The sequence below is a fragment of the Danio rerio genome, chromosome 9 (assembly GCF_049306965.1).
Source record: "Danio rerio strain Tuebingen ecotype United States chromosome 9, GRCz12tu, whole genome shotgun sequence".
In the NCBI taxonomy this organism is placed as follows: Eukaryota; Metazoa; Chordata; class Actinopteri; order Cypriniformes; family Danionidae; genus Danio; species Danio rerio.
Genome location: NC_133184.1, coordinates 26,558,334 through 26,585,386, shown reverse-complemented (window position 1 = coordinate 26,585,386; position 27,053 = coordinate 26,558,334). Strand labels below are relative to the sequence as shown.

The following is a 27,053-nucleotide window of genomic DNA, read 5'->3' as shown; positions in this document are numbered from 1 at the left end:
AAGGGATTTTAAGTGTGGCATAGTTGCTGGTACCTAACAAGGTGATCTAAATGTTCCCAAAAATCTGATCTTTTGGGCAATTTTAAAAACAATCATAAAAATATTCAGTGATTGGCAGTTTTGTGGATGAAAAAAAAAATGCATTTCTGATGCCGGAGGTTAAAGTGGAATGGCCAGACTGGCTAAAGCTAATTGATAGAAAGACAACAATAAGTTTAACATCTTTCCTGATAAGTGAATTTGTTTTCTAATGAATGCTACTTTCATTTGTGTGAATGTGTGAAGGGTGGAGAGAACTAAAAGAAAGATGCTTCTGTTTGTGTTGTTCCAATGTTTTGCTTTATTTTTTTTCTTCTACATAAACTATATATATATATATATATATATATATATATATATATATATATATATATATATATATATATATATATGGAGGCAAGGCAAAACATCATGAAAAAAAGGTATTTTATCATTCGCTCCCTGCTGAAAGATATGAAGACAATTCATGGTGCCCCAAGGCATGTCCTAACACATTGCACTCCTGCTGAGCCTCCTTGTCCTTTAGTTTGATTGACAGTTCTGATCCCAGTTAGCATTACCACCCCACAGAGTGAGAGGGATGCATATGCGGAGATCACAACCCTGGCTATCATTTACACATTGTGAACCCTTATCCTATAATCTAACCCTAAGTAATCCCTTTATCTCCTCCGACTACAGCTTGATTCCTGCTCTCATTTTCTCCTTCACCTTTTCATTATCATTCATGATCATATATCTATACACCACATCAAATGCAAAAAGTTTGAAACCAGCCCTTAGAAAAATAAATGACAGCAAAACTTTTCCTTAGAAGAGAAAATGGCAATGAACTCTAAACCTGAGAAATTTACAGAAGTAGATTTTGAGTAATAAAAAACAATTTTGGTAGTTAGAAAGATGTGCAGTGTTTGTTTATGTGTGTGTGTGTGTGTTAGGGGTGTGTGTGTGTTTGTGTGTTAGGGGTGCAATGGTATAGATTTCTCACAATCAGAGTCACAGCTTCAGTATGGTTTGGTATATTATATGTTCGGTAAATCAAAAGGACACTATCAAATAAATAACATTTATAACATTATACATAAATAACATTTATGAAAGAAAAATATCTACAAGTAAAGCACAAACGAATACAATATGGCAACTGTAAAGTATTTGGTAGCCAGAATGCATATTCCATCGAATGAAACATTAACTCTGTTTACACTTGGACATTTATTACTGCAATGTAGATTAGACACATTATCAAATTCAATATGAACCGCAAGGCAAAAATGTGTCAAACTTGGGTGGGTGGACAATGGTGTGGTTTAATTATTTATTTCATTGATTTTTTTTTTTTTTTTTTTTTACCAAGAACAGTGGCACCCCTAAAGCAAAGTAAGCATCCATAACTTTAGCACTCTCTTATTGGATATTTACTCATGGAGAGTTGTGGTCTCTAAATACATTCAAACACACAAACACACAGAGACAGTTTAGAGAGTAATAAAAGGCATGGGGAAAATGCTAAATGCAATTTTAAACTAATGTAAAACCAAAAAAAAAAAAAAAAAAAAACACAATTTACATTTGTGTAATAAACCATTTAGATCATACCGAACAGTTTAATATTATATTGACTATTCCTTCCTCTGTGTGTGTGTGTGTGTGTGTGTTTGTGTGTGTGTGTGTGTGTGTGTGTGTGTGTGCGTGCGTGCGTGCGTGCGTGCGTGCGTGCGTGTGTGTGTGTGTGTGTGTGTGTGTGTGTGTGTGTGTGTGTGGCAAATAAGGACACAAATTTGTAAAAAGACATAGGTATGAAGGGGAAGGTGACTTACAGTATGATGACATTGTCCCTTTTTTCCCCAAATGCTTATGAATTATGCAGTTTAGTTTTTTCTCCAGAAAGTAATAGTGCACAGATTTTCCTGTGAGAGTTTAGAGAAAGGGTATGAATGAAGAAATATATATATAGAGAGAGAGAAACATATGGAATGTCCCAACAATTCACAAAAAATTGTGTGTGTGTGTTGTCATAGGGTCTGGTGGTAATGTCTGCTGAACTTGAGGAAGTAGTGAGCAGTATTCTGAAGGGCCGGATCCCTGCTATGTGGATGAAGAAATCCTATCCCAGCCTCAAACCACTGGGAGGCTACATCAGTGACTTTCTTGAAAGACTAAAGTTTTTACAGGTGAACCATTCAATCATAAAACATCTACAAAATTGTACCTTTCATTCCACCTTTGTCTATTGACTACAGTCATGTGAAAATCTACAGTCATGTGAAAATGTTAGGACAACCTATGAAATTTCAGTTTTTTCATATCAGGAAATTAACAAATTGACAAAATGATCTTTTGCAGGTCTTACAATTGGGAAAATTAAACAAGCCAAAAAAAAGTCAGACACTGTTATTCAAATGCCTTACTGGTCTTCAACAGAAGTTCTAGCAGATAGCCTTCAGTTGGGTGCTTAATTAATCAGAAAAAAATATTATCAGACATACTGTAAACATTTCTTTGCTCTGGTAAACATAATTTTGGAAATTTAAAATATAGATAAATAAATAAAATTCAAAGAAGCAGGCTAATAATCCTGACTTCAACTATATTGAAATTAAGAAAGGTGCATTAAATTGGTCAATAAAAATATATATTTCTATATATAATTATATTACAAATAAATGCTGTTATTTTTAGCTTTCTATTTATCAAATAATAATGAACAAATGTTTTACAACTTCTACAAAAAAAAAAAAAAAACATTAAGTAGCACAGCTTTTAACAAACTTATACAAATTGTTTTAGATTGTAACATTATTTCACAACATAAAATGTTTTATAATTAAACAAATAAAAATGCAGCCCTGAAGAGAATAAAAGACTTCTTACTGGACTCAAATTTTTGAAAGACAGAAAATCATTTTCTATTCTTACTTTCAATAACATTTTTGTTAAATGTTTGAATTTGACAGCAACAATTCTGTACATATTAATAATTTCTAGTTGATCAGTTCATAGTCCAGACTTCTATTCAGTTGTTTTCCAGTGAGTCTTTGGGATACTGCGCAATCATAAATAAAGAAGATGAAACAGAAAGCATTCTAGAGTACATTGTGAGCCAGGGGAAAATCACATGAAATGCAACTGACTCTCACATTCAGCAAACTCTGATTACATCACAGCTTCTGCAAAAGACTGGTATTGTAAATATAATATACAAGTGTCTTTCCGTTGAATGAAAGAAGTGCTTAGAGCCTGTTACATTCCAAAATTATTTTTGGCCTTCAAGTTATGCCCTTAGAATGAGTTGTACATGTTTCTTGATTTTAAGCATTAAAAATAGTTTCATCTGTGTCATTGACCCAGGACTGGTACATGGACGGCATGCCTGCAGTGTTCTGGATGTCCGGTTTCTTTTTCACTCAGGCGTTTCTCACTGGAGGCCAGCAGAATTACGCCCGAAGATACACCATCCCCATTGACCTGCTCAGCTTCGACTTTGAAGTCATGGAGGACAAAGAATATAAAAACCCACCAGAGGATGGTGAGAAAGACAAAGAAATAAAGTACTGACAGGCATGAAATGTAAAATATATAAGAGGGAAATGGGTAACAAGTGACAAAAGGAAAGAGAGAGGCAGAGTTTCATTAACCCCTCGCCGTGTCTGAGTGCCATCAATCAGAGTCAACATTACAGTGCTCTGACATCAGACCCCTGCTGCTCTTTCATCAGTACATGATGAGCATCTCTCAGAGAAAAACCATCTCTCTGAGTCCCATCACACACCGCATGAGGCTGTTTATGTGTGCGCTTGACTTTAACAGAGAGTTTGTTGTGTCTACTCTATTTTTAAAGTTAAGTCAGTGTGTATAAAATGAAAGGCGATGTTTATTGTGCAAGGGTGTAAAGTGCTTCATTTTTAAAGTATTGTTTTGAGGAATTTGTACAGAGTGCTCATTTGCAGCAATTATGAAGGACATTATGCAGGTGCTTAAATCTTTTTAAGCTTACAAACAGTCAAATAACACTTTCAGTTGAACTTTAAATGCTCACGACATCCATTTATTGTAAGCCTGTGTCCTTGCAAAGAGACATCGCATTACTCACTATAACACAGTCTTCGGCTTTAAACAAGATGTTTTAATTGTAGTCTTTGTCGAAGAAAAGAAAATCTGCTGTTACAGGAATTTAAAGTGGATTTGTTATGATTTATATACACACTTTTAACTTTTAATTTTACATAATTAATGACTTAGTTAATTAACGCTGTTTATGTTGCATAATGTAGCATTTAAAAGATCTGCAAAGTAACAAAACACAAAGTCCACTCCAAAGGGAGTAATTCTCTAAAATGCTGCTCAAGAGAACAATTTATTAGAGATTACAATTAGAGAACAATTTATGATAGTTTTGTTCCAAAATAATCTAATCTTAATTGTTTAAAATTGCATGTATTTTAATCAGTAATTAATAATAAATAATAATTTTATTGATTTTTTTATCACCAAATATTGTCAGTCAGCTCAAATTCTCTTAAGCGTTGAGACACTGTATGTTGAAATACAGATTCCTACCCTGATCAGTGCTAAACTGGCAAGAAATTCCACTGCAGCCTTTTGCCTGATTTTGCCATTGCCTGATGATTTTTCTGGATGAAATGACCTGCAGTATTTATTTCCAATTATAACTGAACACAACCAGCTAATCATCTTCATCAAGAGAAATGTGCTGGAATTGGTTGGAGCAGAACTCTGCAGGACAGGGGCCTTCCAGGGGCAAGATTGGACACCTCGAATCTGTAGGGGTATTCTACAAATACATAGATTATCACATCTTGTAAAAAGATTCTCAACAGGACCACATAATGGAGGTAACAAATGTAAAGTAACAGATTTTAGGATACTATTTTTGTTTGTTTAGTTTAGGTTAGTTTCAGTTTAACATTGTTATCCCCTAATTTCATAGTCAACTGAAAATGCATATACATGCTTCAATTATATCTTTTCGGCTTAGTCCCTTTATTAATCTGGGGTCGCCACAGCAGAATGAACCACTAACTTATCCAGCATATGTTTTTACGCAGCAGATGCCCTTCCAGCCGCAACCCATCTCTGGGAAACATCCATACACACTCATTCACACTTATACACTTCAGACAATTTAGCCTACCCAATTCACCTGTACCACATGTCTTTGGACTGTGGGGGCAAATGGAGGAGAGAACATGCAAACTCCACACAAAAACAACTGACCCAGCCGAGGCCCGAATCAGCGACCTACTTGCTGTGAGGCGACAACATTACCTACTGCGCCACTGCGTCGCCCAAAATGCACACCTGCAATGTGTAAAATACTTTTTAAAATACTTTATTAATAGGATTTTTAAAATAAATATGCACAAAACAGAAAAACAAGCAAAAACAAACAAACAAAAAAAACAAATATACAAACAAACATCCCCAAAACTAATTTATTTTTTGTAGCTTTAGCAGACGAGACACATAGCTAATAGTCTGCAATCATTAAACTCCTCAAGCGTCACACAAATGCACAGCAAGTGTACGTATAGGGTGCATAAACAACTTCAATACAGTCATGACAAATAAATAAATAAAAAAATAAATGTAAAAAAGGAAAATGCAAAAAGATGTATGACACACTAATAAACCATTCAGTGTTTAATAGAAGGAAGATTCGGTATATCTTTATAACAAGCAAGCCCATTGTGAAAGGCATTACAAGGTTACAGTGAGATGGAAGAGGAATGATTAAAAAAATAATTAAAATAAAATGAAATTAAAAGACATTTTATTTTTTGTATTAAAACTGCTTCATTACTTTAATTTTAAAAAGGCCTAATCCTAACTTAATATAAAACCTGTTTGTGAACCAACCTATGGGACTTAGTCTTGCATAGTAGGGATGTTGAGAATTGTCAACATTTTGCTTCACAAAATCACTTACATCCCTATTGCCTTTTTATTTCAGCGATCAATTTGTTAAAGCTAATAAAAATGTATTATAAGCTTATGATTATATATTTTTAACTTGCTAATATTTTCAGACAGTGGTACACCTGCTTTTTCTATTTATTAATCCACTGTACGTTTTGTGTTCGTGCTTCTGTAAGGTGTTTACATCCGTGGTCTTTTTTTGGATGGTGCCCGATGGGATCGAAGAACCAAACGCTTGGCAGAGTCATTTCCCAAAATCCTGCACGACACCATGCCTGTGGTGAGAAGCTGTAAAATATATAATCTCTTTCAAATGAGGATGATGACATCATGCGTATCATCTGTGGATACATTTTACACACAGAGATCACAAATCACAAGAAAGTCATTCCATGAATGATCAGTAGTGTGAAAATGTATTAAACTTGGAAATAATCGTTTCAGTGCAATTCAAAAGTTTCAGTGCAATTCAAAAAAAGATATTTGGCTAGCAGGCAAACTTTACCAGTAACTATAGAAACAGAAAGCAATTTTGATAGAATAGACTTTTTCCTCCCGTTTTACAGCGCAGAATTAAAAAAAAGTGAACCAGTGGATGATAATACATTAAAATGACACAGTGACGATTGAGTTGTGTCTGCTCAGGTTCTTCACTTTAGATGTGATGACTTTTCATAACACCATATAAATTAAGCATGTTATCTTAGGGCCTCTTGAAAAACATTTGAAAACTGTATTAGTAAAATCATTTTGTACTTAAATACATGGTGGAATGGGAGTTCTAAATATGTCGATAGCAGGTCAGAAATTCAAATGGTTAGTAAACATTCTTAAGAGAACATGAAAAGGAAACAAAGATTATTGTTAATTTGGCTTTTTTATATTCTGCACAATGCACTTTGGCACAATAAATAATGCATTCCCTGCTGTTTAATATTCAGACATTTCAGGACGACTCATTACCAAAATAAGTTTCTGACAGCTAAACTTAATTAAACATGCGTTTGCTACACGGTAAAACTTTGAAATGCAAATTTCTATTGAAGGCCATTCATTTCAGCTCAAAGCATTTCATCAAACTCTGAAAACACACACCCATAACGCATATTAAACACGCTAACTGTTAATGTACCTTTTACTTTGTGAAGTATATTAGGGCTGTGTACAAAATTGCCTACGATTTAGTTGGTACTGCATTTGAATTTAAATGTACTACTCGGCCGTTAGAAGAGTAGGTCTATACAGTGTGAATGTGAGCGGTATGAATGGAACTCGGTCGTACTACATCCACCATTTTGTCATGATCACGTGACCTACCCACGTCAGCTGCGTTGATTCACTACCATTCATGAATTCTCTCGCGGGGCAACAGGGGATAGATAGCATACCATCCATCTGATGCACACATATCGCTGGAAGTAGTTGGTCATCCGGGTACTTCTCGCATACTGATTTTCGAATTCGATGAATTCGGACATACAGTATTACTTGGCTCGCATACTGATTTTAGCTTACTATATAGTATGGAAGTATGATTTTTTGAACGCAGCCTAAGAGTTTTTTGCCAAATGGTTTCGAGGGTTTAAATTTATTTTTGGTGAAATCCTTCTCCTTTTTACTGCTACTCAATATAGCAAGTTAAGCAGTCTGACGTTATTTATAAATACTAATACCAATGTTAATAATTGTCAGTATCTGCTATATTAAGGGGCACTTTAATATATTAAACTATTAAAGGGCACTCTGATGAAAATCATCTTTTGGGAAGCTGTTTGAACAGAACTGTGTTTAGATAAGGAGCTCTATTTTGACGATCCATGCGCAAAAGTCTTGTTTTGATAAAACAAATATAAATATGCATATAATAAATAATACTGCTAAGAATAATAACATTATACAAAAGCAAATTGTTATGAATAAACTGAAAAGGCCCCCCGGGATGAAGAAGGCATTAAAGAATGTTTTTTTTATAATTATGTAGGCTAGAAAATAATAATTTTTGTAATATTTTAATCCTTTAATTCTTTTTCATATGTAAAGATATTTGTGTATTGCTGTACATCCTGTGTGTATTAAGCAATGTGTTAGTGAGGCACACAACTAACGCGCTCTGCGCTGGACTATAGACCTTCTTTCATCTGGTCTATTAAGTGGTCTATATTAGTTCCTCAAAATAGTAGCGCGCCAGCAATGCACCTCAACACACCTCCTTTTTTAAACCAGAACGCTTATGGGCGAACATATTAGCACAAATGCATTTGCTATTTAAACAGCGTGGTGCAAAACCTCAAACAGCTCCAGCCGTGTATTAACATGTCTCTGTAGTAATGCATATAATCATGATAACAAGACAGGACATGCACAAAACAACTAGGATTATAAGATCTGTTCAGCTCTCTGTGATCATCAATCATCATCGAATGTGAATAAGAATGAGTTTTACAAGTTTAACACGTTTTTTTAAACAGTGCATGTTTGTAATGAATTGCAGAGCTGAAAATTTCACTATTCTAAAAGGTATAATAAACATTCTGATGGGTGTTTTGAGCTAAACTATATAGACACATTCTGAAGACACAAAAGACTTATCCTAAGTCTTGAAAAGGGGCAAAATAGGTGCCCTTAAATAGTTTTTTTTAACAATATTGCACCCAAGTAGCATCCCGCTGGGCCCTAGTTCCTGCTGCAAGAGAAATTTATAATACATTTCTATTAATTTTAATAATTTAAAGTGCTGTTTAACTAAAAAAAGTTAGAATCTACTGGAGTCATTAAATCATGTCTAATTTTCATTCATAGTGAGAAGTGAACACTTAAGGGGAATAAAGATCTCTCTAAAGTAACCTACAAACTAACACTTCTCACAAACTCAGAAACATCATCAGCTCAGCCAAAAGGAGCTTGAAAATACTGGCAAAAATACAATATTGTGCATCCCGATTATATTTAACAAGGTTCAAATAAGGGGGAAAAAAGTCCTTTTTATTTTTTAAGTGTAGTTATTGCAAGCCCATTTTGTGTATTTTCTAGAAGAAGCACTCATTGGAATGATTAAAAGAATCTATATTGGGAAATAACTCATACCGTGAAATAAAACAAATCATAGCGTGAAATAGAATTTTGGTCACACCGCCCACCTCTATGCGTTTTAGTGACATGGTGAATCTTTTTTTAAATAATTACATTTCTGATAAAAAAGAAATAATCAGCAACATCCCATAACTCTGAACTTTTTAAATTGTATAAGAGCAAAAAATCAGCTTCTCAACTATGCATCTTGATGTCTGTCTGCAGATATGGCTGAAGCCCATGAAGAAGCAGGACATTCCAGAGCGCCAGTGCTACATTTCTCCAGTTTACAAGACCAGTGAGAGACGCGGAACCCTCTCTACTACCGGACACTCCACAAACTACGTCATCTCAATGGCGCTGAATTCAGACGTGCCTCCAGAGCACTGGATCCGTCGTGGAGTGGCATTACTGTGTCAGCTGAACTCATAGATTCACTGCTCGGCTTCTAGTGTGCTTCACATCAGTAAAGGTTCTGTGAGTAAACAATGCTTATGTAGAAAAAGCCTCAGATATGATTCAGTGAAGGTTTCTGTTTAAAGACAAAAACTCAATTTCACAAGTGTCAAAATGTTTATTAATATCAGTAGCAATGATAAATTTATATAAAAAATATAGGTTTTTATCTAAAAAGTATTTCTATAGAGTAGAACATTTTAAGTCATTTTTAATAAGCGGAGACTCACAAGGTAGGCTTTGCAAACTTTATTTTCCACTTCTGACAAAGAAATGCACAGACAATCAGCAAGAATGACAAATGTACTGAAAATGCTTCAACATCCAAATGGGTTGGGAAAAAATCTGCCAAAATTGACAATACAATGCAAGTAAATAACTGGATGGTCCTTTTCTTGAAATACACTGTAAAGCCTGATGAAAACTGGCGTCACTTTTTTATTGAGGTCATTTTTGCACCATGTAACCAAGGTATTTCATTTTGAGCTTTGGAGCTCTTGTTCCTCAAATACAGTTTAACAACTTCGTTTCACAAACACATATTAAGGAGAAAACCTAATTAGACTGTGATTACGTTTGCTCACATGACCTTCAAAATCATTGGTTTTACATTCAAGCTGTAAAAATTAAGTACTTCAGGGTAAGAGGAAAATCAACAGTACGTGTTGTCAACTCTTCATTTCATAACAGAAATGAGACATTTTGTTCTTCCACTTGTCTCATGCACGTTTCCATCCAATCAAATACATTTGATGAATGTAATTAATAAGACACACGCCCACAAGAAAAAAAATAAATGGATGTCACATGGTGACAGGATAAGCATGAATCACATAACATGCTCCACCAACTCATGACGGCAGAGGATTCAAGCAGCGAACACAGCAAGTGGAATGTATAGAGGCGACTGCAGGCAATGGCAGTTCAGTTCAGAAACAGCCCATATTTGGCACAACCAAAATGATGCACGCTCGCATCAACAGGGGGACAATTTAACAGATCTTCTAGACATTTGATTGCATTCATACTTTCATACAGGTGCACGGAAGGCCAATAATTACAGCCTGAAATCATTTCAATAATGCAAGGGTGTCAAAAATGAATATTTAAGATTGTCAAAAAGAACATTTCATAATGGCGAACAGTTTTAAGTTATAAAAATGTATTGGTTCTCCCAAACTTTGTATGGAAAATAAGTTTTTAGATGGTCAGTTTATAAAAGGTGCTGATGTCTCACAAAATAATGTATTTAGAATTTAGCAAAGAAAACTCCAGCAATATCAAACATGTTTTATAATTAAAATAAAAATAATAAGTAACAAAGGCGTTTCAAAATACTAGCATGTTTAAAAAAAAAATAAACGTTTTCAGTAGCAAATTTCCTTTGGGGAACATAATTATCTCATGATGGAACAGTAACGAGATCACTATTTATCACAACACAACTTGGATATGAATCAACTTTTTAGATTCGGAAAGTAGTCTAAATCATGATCATTTCTATTTTATCAATGAACAAATAGACTTCCCAAAGAAAAACTGATGTATTCTTTGATATACAGATATGTTAGTTGTTTTTCATTTAAGAAAAAAAAGAATAAATCACAGTGCTTTCGCATTAGCTTTAATACTGGACTTGTTCAGTCTCTGTTCTCCTGACCTCCTGTATGTGATCGGCTTTTTGGCAGCACTGTGTCAGAAGTTAGTCAAAACACAGTCGCATACCTTCAAATATGCAAAGCTGGCCAAAACGCTACAATCTTAGCCAATAATAACAGAAAATAAAAACAAACAAAATTCTAAGACTGAGGACTCTCCCATCACTATGAACAGTAAATATAGTGTTCGAAGCAAGCAAGTCAATACTACCAACAAAGTGTAAACCAGTAAAAAAAGAGCTCATTAAAGGGACAGCTCATCCAAGGCTAAAAATTTAAGCAAACCTTTCTTTTTCTGTTGAACACAAAAGAAGATACTCTGAAGAAAGCTGTAACCATTGACTTGCGTAATATTTGTATTCCTAACATGAAAGTCAATGGTTTCAGGTTTTCAGATTTCTTCAGAATATCGTCTTTAGTGTTCAACAGAAACTCATAAAACTTTAGAACAAATAAAGGGAGAGTAAATTAGTATTTTTGAGTGAACCATCCCTTTATACAGCATCAAAAGTATGTGTTGTTTCTCAGAATGGTGGCACACAACCAGTACTGACCAGTACTTCTCAATAATTTACAAACAACAAAAAGTCAGCAAAGTTGTTGCCAGTTGGACTTTGTTGCACCATTTTTGCGCCCGACAAGTTGATGGTGTGACACACTAGACATACACAGCACAACACCAGTTACGAATGAACAAACTATGAGTTACAATCTGAAACAGCAAACACAACATGATGAGTGACTGATGAATAGCTGCTTCTCTCTAGGACACCGTCCTAAAAAATAAAACAAAAAAACAACTATAATATATTAAAGGGATAACCCAAAAAACTGGGGAGTGCTTCTTGTGTGCTGTGGATTGCCTTGTTGGACACGTATTCTCAAAATAACAAAACAGGAAATGCGAGAGCGCTCAAGCAACCGTTTTGAGTGGCCTAGAGAGGAAGAGACGAGAGATGATAAAATGTAAACATGTTTGTTTGCATGTCCGCTGTAAGCTACTGATGCTGTCTTTTAAGACATGCCTGCGAGACTGTACCGTCACAAAACAAAGCCACTTTAAGGCAAAGCACGTGTGTGAATGTAGCCGATGAATGATGGTCCCCCAAAGACCTCGGCCTCCAGCTAGAAGCCAAAATCGAGCACAATGTGATCCTCGAAGATGGCGATGAGCAGCATGATGCCGAACCCGGTGAGCATGCCAAAGTTTTGCAGGACAAAGTGGCCCATTTCACAGCGCTTGTGCTCCTCACTGTCACCGTGAAGCATTTCTGGCAACTGAAGATGAAGAAGAGCAGTTCAATATTAATAGCAGTTTACATTATGCTATAATAAATTACACAAATTACCATCATTTACATTCATGCATTTGGCAAAATGATCAATCCTCAGTGACTAACTGTATTGGTTGTGCAGTTAATAAAAATTCAATTTCGATTTTGTCCTCCAACGGTTATGAAAAAACGTTAATTGAGATAAAACGATTAACGTGTCATATCTTCCCCCTTTTGAAAGCAGTCCACAATTGTTCCTCTGCAAGGCTCAATTTCACTTAGAAATCATTAGCTATGTTATGCATTTTAGATATGCGCATAAAAAAATGGTTGATGGAAATGCCAAGATGAGCATTAATTTTGAAAATGCACATAAAATGTGCATAACAGAGTAGAATAAACTTTTTATTCAATAAAATAATGCACATAAACTACGATAGAAATACTTTTACTGAAAAAATTCCAGAATGCGCATTTAAAAAGGTCAAGTGATTTTGTTTATCATGTGATGATAAAAATGTGTGTGAATGAACAAACCAGCAGGTTGAGCACATTGTAAAGCATCTGAAATGCGTTTTGGTCATTCGAAAATGCTTAACAATTTGAGTATTAGTGTTATTATAATATTAATGACCTCCAGAACTGTCAAGAGTTTCTGTGCTCTGCGTCTCATGCCTTAAAAAGCCACCACATGTTCATTGTGCATCGGCATACAGTCTTTTGAGGCGTAAGTCATTTATTAAATAAACAAAACAATGACGCTGCTTCTACTGCAGCAAATTCAGTTTTTACTGTTGATATTTGGCACCAGTTTATTAGGAAGTGACCATTTTTGACTACTTGGATGGAAACGCTGCTTTATTTGTACGAATTTTATGTGATATTTCAGTTTTGAGGATAAATTTAATTTGCATTTTTGATGGAAAATCATGTAACGTAACTTTTGCAGCACGAGACATGCTTGATTTATTAATGTGTATTCAATTAATTTATGTTTTTAAAAGCACGGAAAAGAGATTGTGTTGTTCTGTGCCTGTGTTTAGCCTACACATGTAAAGCCATCATTTAACTCAAGCTTTAATCCTCAAGTACATGCAAAACTATGGCGCTTAGTGATTCAGAATGAAAAGGCATGTGTAACCATAAATCAGAACTGTATGTCTATTAAAATGACTGCGTTATCAGTGTGTACGCAGGGTCTTAAAGTATTAAAAGTTGATAAATCAATTATGATAAAATGGAGACCCTTAAATGTTATAAAAAATTTCTTAATTGCAGTTTTACAAGGTCTTAAATTTTGTTCAAGAGTTGTCTAAAGTATTTGAAAAATAAACAAAAAAAAGCATAAACAAATTTATTTTCCTCCTTATTTTACCAATGGAGTGATTGGTTCGGGCCGGGGTGTGTCCAGCCAAGCTTTTTTATCCAGGGGATGTCACATAATTTGCGACGAATGCGGGAAGGTGATGTGATGCTCAGACAGACAGCAAAATGGGAAAACCTAAGTTTTGGGAAAGACGAGTTTAAACAGGGGCTGAAGCCTGTCGCTGAAAACAACCATGTAACTTATTATTTTAAGCTTTGTTTTTTCTAAGCTTATCTAAGTTCTGTTGCAGGGTGCAGGGTTGTGCTCCATTGATTTATTTAACTACAACTGTTTTATTAAGTTAAAGGTTTGATACTGATTGGAATTTGAAGTGGCAATGTGATCTTGAGATATTCTGTGAAGGTATTTATTCATTTATTCATTTTCTTGTCGACTTAGTCCCTTTATTAATCCGGGGTGGGCACAGCGGAATGAATCGCCAACTTATCCAGAAAGTTTTTACGCAGCGGATGCCCTTCCAGCCGCAACCCATCTCTGGGAAAAGAAGGTATTTAGAAAGTTTTTAAAAGGTATTGAATTTACCTTTAGGATTCCTTCATATGCCCTGACCATATTCTTGTTGCTGACTGTGTATTATAAGATAGGTTTTGAGAACAGATTTGAAGAATCCTAAAAGATTGTGTCTAATGTCAGAAGGGAGAGACTTTCACAGTTTGGGGCAAAAGAGGAAAAGGCTAGATCTCCCATTGAACGCAAACGATTAGGTGGTACCACTAAAAGACAATACTCAGAGGATTATAGATTGTGACTAGGTGTGTAAACAGTAAAAAAAAAAAAAAAAAAAGTTGAGATAAATAATAATGAGTATTATAATCTGAGAAGTCTGAAAGTTAAATTTGTATCAAATATCACTCTCAGAATTTGTTATGCGACACAGATAATAATTTTAAATAATCATGATTATTTAAAATTATTGACCTAAATAGGCATGATTATAATCACCATAGCGCTAGACAAGAGTGGAAAAAGGATCTGTACAAATATTTTACAGCTAAAACTATCAGCAGTAATTGTTTTAGATATGCTTAATGTTGTTCCGCTCAATTCCTGTGTAACAAAGAGTGCAGCAGTTACATAATGTCAAATATATAATATTTCATAACATTACTAAATTCACTGTAGTTTTAAATCAAATAAGTACAGCCCTGGTGACTGACTTTTCATAACTTAAACCACAAGCTTTTGAATGTAGTCGTAACCCTAAATACACAAGGCAAATAAGCAGCACAATAAACCAAACACTCATTGTAATCAACAAGGAATCAACAGTGTAAATAAGATTCATTGTGCGCTGTAGACAGCTTAGCTCATTATAATCATTCAGACATTCACATGAGCACAGAACTCAAGTCACTGAACTGCAGGGACCAAGCATTGTGAACACACAATGAGTGACAGCTTGGTTGATTATAATGAGACCACTCTAATATTGTCACATTGCTCACTTTGAGGATAATTTTATTCTAATTCTGAATAATCATTTTGTTTTTCATCTTGCTAAGAGGCCCAGTGTTAACTTGACCTCAGTTGGCATAAACCAATCAAAATTTCATTCAGAAATGATTGACGGATTGTGTTAAATGTTTAATATGGTGTGTAGATGTTGTACACAAAATATACAGTTGAAGTCAGAATTATTAGCCCCCCTGAATTATTATCCCCAATTTCTGTTTAACGGAGAGAAGTTTTTTCCATCTCATTTCTAAACATTATAGTTTTAATAACTCATATCTAATAACAGATTTATTTTATCTTTGATATAATATCTTAAATATTTTTCAAGCCACTTCTATACACTTTAAAGTGACATTGGCTGCGTCCGAAACCGCATACTTCCATACTATATAGTACACCAAAATCAGTATCATCTCCAAATACATAGAATTCGAAAATCAGTATGCGAGAAGTACCCAGATGACTTACTACTTCCGGCGAAATTCTGGAGTGCGCATCTCATGCACGCTGCGCTATCCCATGATGCCCCGCGAGCGAATTCATGATTAGGAGTGAAGCAACGCAAATTATGCAGGTAGGTCACGTGACCATGACAAAATGGCAGATGTAGTACGTCCGAATTCCATTCATACTTTCACATTCATACTGTATAGAACGTACTTTTCTAACGACCGAGTAGTACGTTTAAATTCAAATACAGTACCTACTGAGTAGTAGGCGGTTTCGGACGCAGCCATTTAAAGGCTTAACTAGGGTAATTAGGTTAACTAGTCAGGTTAGGGTAATTAGGCAAGTAATTGTATAACGATGGTTTGTTCTGTAGACTATAGAAAAAAGCCGAAATAAAACAAATAATATTTTCTCCAGAAGAAAAAATATTATCAGACATACTGGGAAAATGTCCTTGCTCTGTTAAACATCATTTGGGAAATATTTTAAAAAGGAAGAAAAAATTACTCTGACTTCAACTGTATTTACTTTTTTTTTTTTTTGCTGAAATTATTTATTTCAAGTAATTATGACCAACTGACAAGCCAAGATTATCTACACTCACCATATCCACTAATGCCACATAGAGAAACATGCCAGCAGTAACAGCAAAGATCCAGCTGGTGACGTTGTGTGTGTACTGTCCCACAGCTGTGCCGATCACCATGCCAGCATAAGCCATCAGGGCAGAGAGGAGATTGTACACAATGGCTTGTTTCACAGACATCCCAGCCTTCAGTAAAACAGCAAAGTCACCTGGTGGCAAACACAGAAGTGCACTATTAATGTACAATAAACAATACAGCAGTATGGGTGTAGTTAACCCATGTACATTCTGAGAACATTGAGTCCTTCTCAATGCTTTAGTAAAAACAAACGTGTTTGCTATTCAGCATTTATTGCATGCTGTTGTTCTTTTACTCCCATTTATTGAACATACATGCAAGAATCCATCCAAATATCCGTTCTCTATATACTGCACTCTGGACCTTTGCTCTGTGTCAACTGACCGAATTAAATCAGTCATCAAACACAATTAACAGGACTGCAGGGTGGGAAGAAACTCTTTATGATTGCTTTTTTTTTCTCCAGCCACAACATGGGGAGTCTTATTTCTATATAGAGTCTAAATTTTCAGACAAGACAAGTAAAAAGGCTGGCCATCAAACGTTGGTAATGTTTGAGGCATCAAGTATTGTCACCTCCTTTGAATGGCAGCCAGTGAAAGTAAACAACATCAAATGCAAAAGATCATTGTTGCATCAAAGGCATGTTCTGTTTATTTGACTTTTTTCCGTGGTGTTGTAATGTCTGGTTCGGTTTAAACAAAAGGGGGGCTTTGAAAATAGCAGCAGCCCTCTAGACAGCCAACTCAAAACATGGTAAAAGCATTGCTGTCTTTTAAAAGCTCTATGTGCTGATGTTGTTTTATTATTTGTTTTTCTCTATTCAAACATGAAAAGAAGTAAAGAAAAACAGCTTGTTTTGATGTTCCTAAGTCGATATCAATCGATAATGGATAAATGACACTTCACTGGAGATCTGTATGTAGGCTGGCATGAGTACCAACACATCACCCTAAAGATTGACCTCTCTTACTTATGGAAGTTGTTTCCACCACTAAATAGAAAAGTAAATAGCTGCGTCCTAAATCGCATACTTATGCACTATTCTACGCCATTTTGTAGTATAAATATTGTAAGAAGTGTGTTCACACTAAAAACTCTAATAATAATAAGTGCACTTTAATTACCCGGATGATGCACTCATTCAGCCGGTAAAATGAAGTGTGGAATGATGGACACTTCACACACTCAACGACCGCAGGTTTGCTTACGTAGCGGAAGGGGTGGAGCTATTGGACGCACATGTTGAATAACTTTATTTATTTTGGATGGTGAAAGCAACATTCTCCTACGAGAGTGATTATAGCGCCTCCCGATGGTGAATGCGGTTATACTCACGGCAGGTATTATTTGATAATTCGGTAGTTTATTTCACTGATTTGGCAACCGTCAAACATCATCAGGGAAACGGTTTGAATTTCCGCTTAGTAAAAAAACAGTGTGCCATTTGGGACGACACTACATACATATACTATCCTGTTGAGTGTGTAAGTGCAGAAGTACATAGTGCATGAGTGCATAGTGTATAGTGTGCCATTTGGGACGCAGCTAATGTGATTTTTAATCTCACAATTCTGACTTGTCTATATATCACAGTTCTGATTTTTATTTTTTTTACAAACTCGCAGATGCTAGTTATTAAGAATCATCAGATAGAGGCTTTATTCAGTGGTGGAAACAAGCTTGTATACTCACTGACATTTTGGGTTTTTTCCAGTGTGAAAACGACCTGTTGGGACCAAGAATAATAACTTACAATAGCTGTTTCCATCCACCTATTTTTATGTGCAGTTTTGGCATTTGCATTAAAAAATGGTTGATGGATTACCAAGATGCACATAGATTTTAAAAATGTGCATAAAAAAACGTATGCGCATAAAATTGTAGAATAAACTTTGTATTCGATAAGAAAAGATGCACAAACTACGATGGAAACACTTTTATCAAACAAATTCTAATATGCGCATTAAAAAAGGTCATGTGATTTTGTAATAAGAGATTATGTGATGATAAAAATGTGTGAATGGACAAACCAGCAGGCTGAGCACAATGTAAAGCATCTGAAATGTTGTTTTGGTCATTCTAAAATGCCTTTACCATTTCAGTATTAGAGTTATTATGTTATTAATTACCTCCAGAACTGTCAAGAGTGTCTGTGCTCCGCGTTTCATGGCTTAAAACGCCACCACATGTTCATTGCGTGTCGACACTGTCTTCTGAGATGCAAGTGATATATTAAATAAAAGAAAAGCTTTTCCTGCTGCCAAAATTCTGTTTTTACTGTTAATATTGGTCGCCAGTTAATCAGGAAGTGACGATTTTGTTCTTTTCACTCGTTGGATGGAAACGCTGCTTTATTTGCACGTCTTTTATGCGAAATTCCAGTTTTGCGCATAAATTTAATTCACATTTTTTAATGGAAACATAGCTAATGATGTTTTAATAATCTGTCGTTTGCAGTGTTTACTATAAAATGATATTGATGATATTGATGAGAAATAATCCTGTTAGAATCGTTTATAAAAACAATAATTTCCAGTTGGTGACCATAAACTCTGAACAATAAACACTGACAGCCAATCGTAACTCAACTAGCCTTAAAAAAGTCCAAATAAATAAAATAAGCAGAGCATTTAAAACAGCAGATGACACAACAGTAGTCCACACTTATAATAATGTTGAGCACAAATTTAGTTTTATTTCTAGCGTTCATTAATTGTGTGAATGAGCCTTTATTATTTATTAACTTTTACTGCACACCTTTGTCATTCTTATGTTTTGTCTCCGGTCGAGTCACTTACCTAGTTCATGAGGCAGTTCATGACAGAACACCGCTACTGAAGTACTAATTCCACCCGTAATATTAGCACTGAAAGCAGCACCTGTAGTTGAAAAACACATTGCCTCAGATGCAGGAACTCTCTTTATTTAAAGACCAGTTTAATTCTAGCTCCACTGTGCATATACTGTACTAACCTATAGCGAGTCCATCACTGAAGTTATGCATGCCATCTCCCATGATGACCATCCATGCTATACTGGCGATTCCTGCATCTTTCATTTCTTGGTCTGAGTGGCAATGCCCGTGGTGGGAATGACCATGCCCATGCCCATGTCCATGTCCGTGCCCATGCCCATGCTTTTTTGACTTGGCTTTTGGCACATTGTCCTCTTCTGTTTTTACTGGCGCTTCGTAAGGGTGATCTGAATCAGAGATATTCAGTGGCATCTTGCTGGGTGAATCCAGAGGCTGCAATTCTGTCATCTGAGTGTCATTGTGTCCTGCTTCACATGTCGTACCATCTCCTGCTTGAACAAGGAGAACAAGCAAAAGTTATTTCAGTGATGTTGTACCCAAGTCCAAACTTGCTCTCACTTTTGAAAATGACCTCAAGCCCAATGTATAACTCAGCTTGGGTTTGTGCTTAAAACATCTTTACAAGTGTTCACTTGATTGGAAGAGCCACAGAAAGGATTTCCAGTAAATCAGCATACAACTTTACCTAAAAGTCAAATGAACCGTATTTGAATTTGATAAAGAACCCACCCTCTGTTAAAGGCTTCAGGTGGAGCCACTCAGCATCTGAACGCCTGTTGAGTTTGTGGTCTGACAGTTTCCTTCCGATCTTTGCCTGCTCTCCTTTCTTCTTCTTATGGCAGAGGCCTCCCTGAGGAAACCACAAACACGAACGCTTTGTATAATTACTAGGCTCTTAGAATAAATGTTGTTTTGCTGTGGACTAAAAACCCTACCATCTGCAGTAATTATGAATTATTTTAGTCTGCCTGAGGTCTGTCAATCTAAAACAACCATTTTTTTTTTTTTTTTTAACGCATCTTTTCTTTGTTTGAAGTATTGTGGTGTCTCTCACCCTTTGGTCGCTGTAGTGTTTGAACATGCCAATGCAATGTTCAATAATGAAGAGGAGGTAGATTCCTGCTAGTGCAGTCAGTCCTTTCCAAACCCCATCAAACTTTATAAGAAAATCCACCTCCGGCTCTTCCTCCATTTGTTCCCCGTGGTTATGATCATGGTCCCCTTGAGACTACAAAGTGTAGAAAGGAAGTTGAAAGGTTGACTGTTTGGACATATGCAATTGCTAAATTTCAACTTCCATTTAATGGACTCACGTGAGGAAGGAGATGCAGTAAGGCATCACCACTGAGAGTTCCCACAGCCAGAGCCACCAGGAATGTCAAGAGGAACTTAAAGCAGGACTGATTGAGAATGGGCACCAGAACAACACCCAGCAGAGACAGCAGACTGATGATGGTGATGGACACAAAGCCCCACATCCAAACCCATCCTGCAAAAACACAACCAACAGAAGTGGGTAAGAGTGGGACACAGAGTTACATCTACACACCTCCAGAAATATTGATATGGATGTTTTGATGTGGATTCTCAAATGACCATAAAACCTTTAACCAAGTCTTTTCCCAAACTTTATAACCCAGTAAGTAAACCGATAGATAACAGACAAATCTATTTTGTCGGTACAAAATCATACTAGTTCAGGGAACTGCATGAATCTAACCTGAAGATGGTGCAACTTGTTCCTCTGCTTCAACGTGGTGGTAATGAAGGATGCAGAAGCGTCTGTCTATCTGATAGAGCAGAGCTGGACACAAATAGGTGAACTGCACTGGAGAGATGAGAGAATCTGAGCTCAGGCCGTACTGGTGAAGCAGCTGTGTTAAATTTAGACACTGAAAGAGAGAGAAAAGCGGAGAGATTTTCACTTTGCATTTGTCCTTGACTCATTTTGCTGTGTATTCAAGGAATATAAATCACATATCAAATATCACTAATATTAGCAGGAAAGTACAAAATTACTTTTTTAAAATTCACTTCATAATGGATGTCTGAATGATTAATCTAGATTCTATGTTAAGGAAGCACTGTGTAATTAGGATGGTTCAGGGTCAGCTCCTAATTATGCTAAATAATAAAATGGCATTAAATTACCAGTGTCAGATGAAGTGCACAAATCTAAATTATTAAGTAAAGGTATCAATACCTTAGTAGAATATTAAATGTATTGTTTTTCCTTTAAAAGAGCAAAAGCACTTGGATTTTGATGTTTTTAATTATTAAAAGTATTGATTAAATAACTAAATTCATTTAAAAAAAAACTTTATATAATTTGTCTACGATAAACTAAGATGGATGAGCACATTAAATTTGTAGAACTTGTACATACACCATCAAAACATTCTCTTGAATAGCTAAAATATCAATTTAAGTTACAGTACTTATAATTAAACTGTGAAAGCAAGTGAAAATAAAATACACCACATATTATTTAACAATGGAAAAAAAGAGAAATAACACATATAACAATTTATTAGCAAGGAATGTCAATTAATTTACATCAACTTTAGATAAGTAAAAATAAGTTTATTTAACAAAACCTTCATAGTCTTCATTAAAAAACTTGTGTAAGCGTTATAACTAACACAAACATTGCCTGAAGCAGGTGGTCTAAATATGCAACTATTTTCTGCAACAACAATGTTATGAAGTAAAAGCTTTGAGGCAACAAATAAAATAAAATATATTTTGGCAAAAATGTTTAAAGAAAAGAAAAAGAAAACATTACACTCTGCATACTGGCCAGTCCCTACACCTACTAAAATAAATCATTTCATCTGAAGATGCCTGTTTAACAGTTACATCACAGCACTGAGACTCACCTCTTCATGTTGGTGAAGAACACCATGTGCAGGTGATCCTGGCACTTCTCTCCTGCCTCTCTGCTGCTGAGCAGGGCTGTGATCCTGGAGACTGTGCTCATGGTCATCCCCGCTGGTCTCCAGCTCAACAGCTTGTGTAACAGTGACGCTGGTCCTATTGCGGCCTCGATGGGCTTTGACCTTAGATGGCCTCCTGTGTCTTCTTGTTTGGTTGGCAGGCAGCTCAGGCGGTACAGAAGGCTGAATTTTCGGCATTGCTGAGGTGGTGTGCACCACGCTCTCTGGAGCATGGAGATGAGGGTGGGGGTGCTTGTGGTGATGGTGGTCATGATGATGGTGGTTTTGGTCACTTAGATCATTATGTTCTTGTGCATGTTCTCTACTCTTTTGATCATGATCGAGTTCCAGTCGCTGTGTCACATCACTGTCTTGCTTGTGACTGTGTGTGTGCAAATGTATGTGGTCATGCTCGTGATCTTGAGTCTGTGGACTGTCTGTGACATGTCTATGGTTGTGTTCATGATCACTGTCTTTGTCGTGATCATGGTCATGTTCATGATCATGATCGTGTTCCTCAGATACACTGGGTGGGGTGGCTCCGGTGCCAAGTGTCTTGCTGCATGGCACATCCTCAGCAAGAGTGTGTTCCTCATTCTCATGGTGAGAGTGTTGGTGGGTCTTGTGTGAGATGTTGGGATTCTGATGAGAGTGCGGATGGCCAGCTGAGTGCGAGTGCCGACCGTCCTGAACCTCCAGAATATCTAAGTGTGCCACATGATCGTGGCCCAGATCCTCATGCTCCAACCCAACCACCCGCACTTCACCCAGCCCTAAACTCAGCAGCAAACTCTGGAAGCCTTTGAAATCCAGCCGATCCTTCTGGCCGTATCGACAGAACAGCTGGTGGATGTAGTAACGCTGCTCGTTCTCCGCAGGTTCACCCTGACTGCCGTGCACCAGCCGATCTGATAAACCATTGCAGGACATTTCTGAAATCTGCAGGTCACTGTGGATGTGGTCGTGGTCTCCGTGGTTGTGCCCGTGGTGATGGTGGGACCCTCCTTCATGGCAGTGGCTGCACTGATGGTACAGTAGGGTCAGCACACAGAGAAAGCACAATCTGGTATGTGTGTGAACTCTCATCATCTCCTCTCTTAGACACCTCTGCCAAAAACAAAATCAGAAATCCAACAACTGAGTACACCAGACATTTCAGAATCAATTTATTTAAAAAATCTAAACAGGATTGCATCTCAGGGGCTTATTAAGGTATTATGGAAAAAGGAGCGAAAATATCGAGATCTTTAATTTTCCAGAGTGTTTCTCAGCTGGAACAAGCACTGAAGGGCCCTAATGCTCCCCGTACAGCAGCTACTGCAAGCCTGGAGGGAAAAGTGAGATCAATCTGCTACTAAACAAAACACAGTGGAGATCTCAGCATGAGAGAGTCTTTTCTTTAAACTGAATAAAAGACCCTAAAATAAGAAACAGGTTTGTGATGGGATCTGGGTGCGGGTTTTGTTCCAAATGCAATGCCAATTTTTTTTCTGTCTGGCAAATCTGCCAGAACACAAAATACCTGAGCAGACAGCGCGTCTATAAGAATACTTCAGTATTAAGAATTTCATACTCTGATAATGTAAACACATTAACCCGGTTGCAGGTTAGAACAATAATCATTTTTCTAGAAATAAAAACATAGTATTTTCTTTGAAAATATATATGCTAATACAAAAAATACTTCAGGATATGCAGCTAGTTTCTTAATTTCTTTTGTAACATTTACAAATATTGTTTACATATAAATCTGCTTACACAACACTAAAAAAGAGATTGATGTGCAGTAGAGTGCAAAACCAAAGGAATATATTGCCATCAGATAATCATTTATCAGCCATAACTTCCCTATTGGAAGACATCATAAGTCGGCCACACCGCTAAAAGTCAATGCAAGGTTGAAAGTACAAAGATCGCTGTACTGGTGGGCTGCAGAAGATTCAAACTGACATAGAATTTATTTGCAATTTTCGATTGAGAAATTTCGCAGAAATACAACTGCAAGTATAAATATATGCCCACATAACTAACAAATATGTGTATATAATACACACAATACGTGTATTAAACTTCTTAAAATCAAAATATCCAGTTAGCAGTACTTACGACAGCCTGCGCTCCAGCCTGTAAAAATGTTTGAAATTGAATCGGACCGTGAAGGTGATCAAAACATGGTAGAATTATGATCCTTCCTCTCAACAGCACGCTGTTTATAAACATGAGAGTGGAGTGACCTCTGAACCCTTCAGGAGATAGGATGGGGCAGGAGCGCAGACTGTATGAAGATAATCCTGCCTTACTGAGCGTGCTCAATACACTCTTTGTTGGTTATATGACATCCCAAAAATGAATGATCATTTTGTAAAAAAAACAAAAAACAAAAACCAGCGCAGTCATGTGCTGCAGAAATATCATGAGACAAATACTAGAGGACTGTAATTTCGTCTGAGGGAAAATGCTTGTGATCAAGAGCAGTTAAAAGACAAGAGATATTCAGAAGGGCTCTTCAATTGAGCATTCAATTTACACCTTACAAACTGTAAGGTGTAAATTGACTGTTTGATTTAGATTTATTTATATTTTATATATACACATAATACAGGAAGTGTTTTCTACTGTCTTTGTTAAAGAATTGAAGTCGTGAAAAAAATAATATGCCTTTAAAGTGCCTCTATTATGCTTTTGTAATGCGGAATTGGTTTGTTTGTGCATATCAAAGGTCTACAGTTTCAAAGTTCCTAAAGTGCACAACAGATCAAGAACGAAACAAACAACCACAATACTTGATTTCTAATTCTGAAGCATCAGCAATTCCAGCTTCACTTTTGTGACTGATCTATTTAGCGATTACTTTTTACCATGCTTCAATTTTGATCTCAGGCTTGGTATGATAAACTGATGTGGTAAAATGATTGCCATGATTACTGTAATACAGTGTGTGAGGCAGACTGGCTATTTGACAGATAAGATACGAAAAGGTTGGCGGCAAGGAGGGGTGTAGAAATAGTGAATTTTTTTAAACACATTGTTAAAACAAGTATTCGATACGATGTTAATTTAGAGATTTTTCTTTTTAGAACAATAAATGCATGTGTACATTTACTAGGAGACTTCTAAAAATAGGATGAAAAAGCTTAATGGGACCGTTTAAATGTACTACTAAACTTGCATGTTTAGTAAATGACATATACAAGGAAAATTTAAAACCATTCACAGTGCTGTATGAGCAATCCTGCCTGTAAATTTAAAACAAATCAGAACAGATGATACTCTAGACATCTTGTCTGTAGAGTCAGTAGTTGGACAAAGCAGCAACCTCCCGCTCTCCCTAGTGAAGCTAATACGAAAGTAACTGAAACAGCAATTCAATGAAATTCCACTAGTCCTAGCTTCAAAATAGAGCAAATTTCTATTGAGCTCACTGTTAAAATGGCTAACTTTACAACAGGAAAAAGGTGTTTACAGCCTGGTACATACAGTAGAACGGTTTTGGTGTATATAGCTAATATTATCCTTCAAGACAACTGGGAGGTGGTAATTTTTTTTAATTCCTCATCTGTTTTGTTTATATTAAGTTAAGTCTACAAAATAAAGGGTGTGGCCACGTGAGTGACAGCTAGGTCTTGCTGGTTGCAGTCACTTCACCTCAGCTGATTAGCCACTGAACTTGGCATTTACATCGTATTTTTTTTGTTGTGTCATGTGACTTTAAACAAGCAGTTGCTTTTTGGTATTATTTCCTACAATTATCAGATAATATGGCATGCTGTTTGCACTAAATTGTGCTCACGAACCATTCACGTGACCTCCATTTCCCAGGTGAGTGAAATTTTGTACTTATACACCATCTCTATAAATGTATTTGTGATCCTATACAGATCTTTTATCATTTATAATTTTCTTTAGACCTGTAATGCACTCCAGAATCTGACAGATTGATAAGCTGTAAGCTATAGAACAGTTATTTGAAACATTGTCATACAGTGTTATTCCTGGCTTTCATAAATAGCCTTGCATTTACTAAAAGGCTATATTTGAGGTGTTTGGATTTTCCCATTTTTCTCCATTAGAATAGTGTTATAAGAACAATGCTTAGTGGCTTAATGTATTAAAACTAGGCAAAAACTTATATCACGATATATTTCTCAATTTTGGTCAATACGATATAATTCTGACATCGATATGTACAATATTAAAAACACAGGATAAAACTGCTAAGAACGCACACAATAGATGTCTGTACCTACAAATCTCTGCAAACTGGATATGCAAAGTCAATAATAATTCCAGGCTCTTATAACTTTTTTTTTTTTTATAAAAACAATACAAAAAGTGTATGTTCACTTTTTAATTTGTATTTAGCCTTTACAAACAAGAAATGTGAAATAATCTGTCAAAAAACTAAAACTCTTAGACTCGGCTTATTTATTAATATAAATAATATATAGATATAGTTTGTGGAGGCTAGCTTGACTGACATGAACAGAAACGTTTATCAGATTTTTTTTTTTATTTTTTTTTGTATATGCTGAATGTTTAACAATTAAAGTAATACAACAAATCTTACAATTATGACATCCACCCACATCATAAAAAAACATTGAAAAAGAATAATTATAATAATAAAAAAATCAAAAAGAGTATAGGCTACATTAATATTAGAAATAATAATAGAAAAAGAGTTGTTTGAGTATATTCATAGTTCTGGTTGCTTTTCATCTTGAACGTCCTTTAAGGGTTCTATCTAACTATTTATATTTGTGTATGTAATTACCCAATTAAATTAAAATGTTTAACATAAAATCGTTTTTATATATTTTATATAGTCTATTTATATTGACTAATATTTTATATTGTTTTATATAACACATTTTCATTATTTAACAGATTGAATACCTCTGTTAAT

At 35.8% G+C, this 27,053-nt stretch overlaps 2 protein-coding genes across 7 annotated transcripts in view; one reads left to right on the top strand and one right to left on the bottom strand.

The window, feature by feature from the left end:
* dnah7 (dynein, axonemal, heavy chain 7) overlaps positions 1–12,742 on the top strand; it is a 109,427-nt gene extending 96,685 nt beyond the window's left edge. Inside the window, exons 63-66 of the mRNA XM_685051.8 lie at positions 2,061–2,213; positions 3,391–3,568; positions 6,156–6,259; positions 9,274–12,742. Coding sequence (XP_690143.4) covers positions 2,061–2,213; positions 3,391–3,568; positions 6,156–6,259; positions 9,274–9,480 — 642 coding nt within the window. The 3' untranslated portion in view covers positions 9,481–12,742. The remainder of the gene's footprint in view (positions 1–2,060; positions 2,214–3,390; positions 3,569–6,155; positions 6,260–9,273) is intronic.
* The window catches only part of slc39a10 (solute carrier family 39 member 10), a 30,448-nt gene continuing 13,133 nt past the window's right edge, over positions 9,739–27,053 (bottom strand). For 4 of the 6 annotated variants that reach the window (XM_009304603.4, XM_073911774.1, XM_068223350.2 and 1 more), the window contains exons 2-10: positions 22,091–23,254; positions 20,932–21,103; positions 20,525–20,700; positions 20,266–20,439; positions 19,941–20,061; positions 19,370–19,699; positions 19,195–19,275; positions 16,333–16,523; positions 9,739–12,440 (exon numbers count right to left, since the gene is read on the bottom strand). In XM_009304603.4, coding sequence (XP_009302878.1) covers positions 12,288–12,440; positions 16,333–16,523; positions 19,195–19,275; positions 19,370–19,699; positions 19,941–20,061; positions 20,266–20,439; positions 20,525–20,700; positions 20,932–21,103; positions 22,091–23,254 — 2,562 coding nt within the window. In that variant the 3' untranslated portion in view covers positions 9,739–12,287. 6 annotated transcript variants of the gene reach the window in all.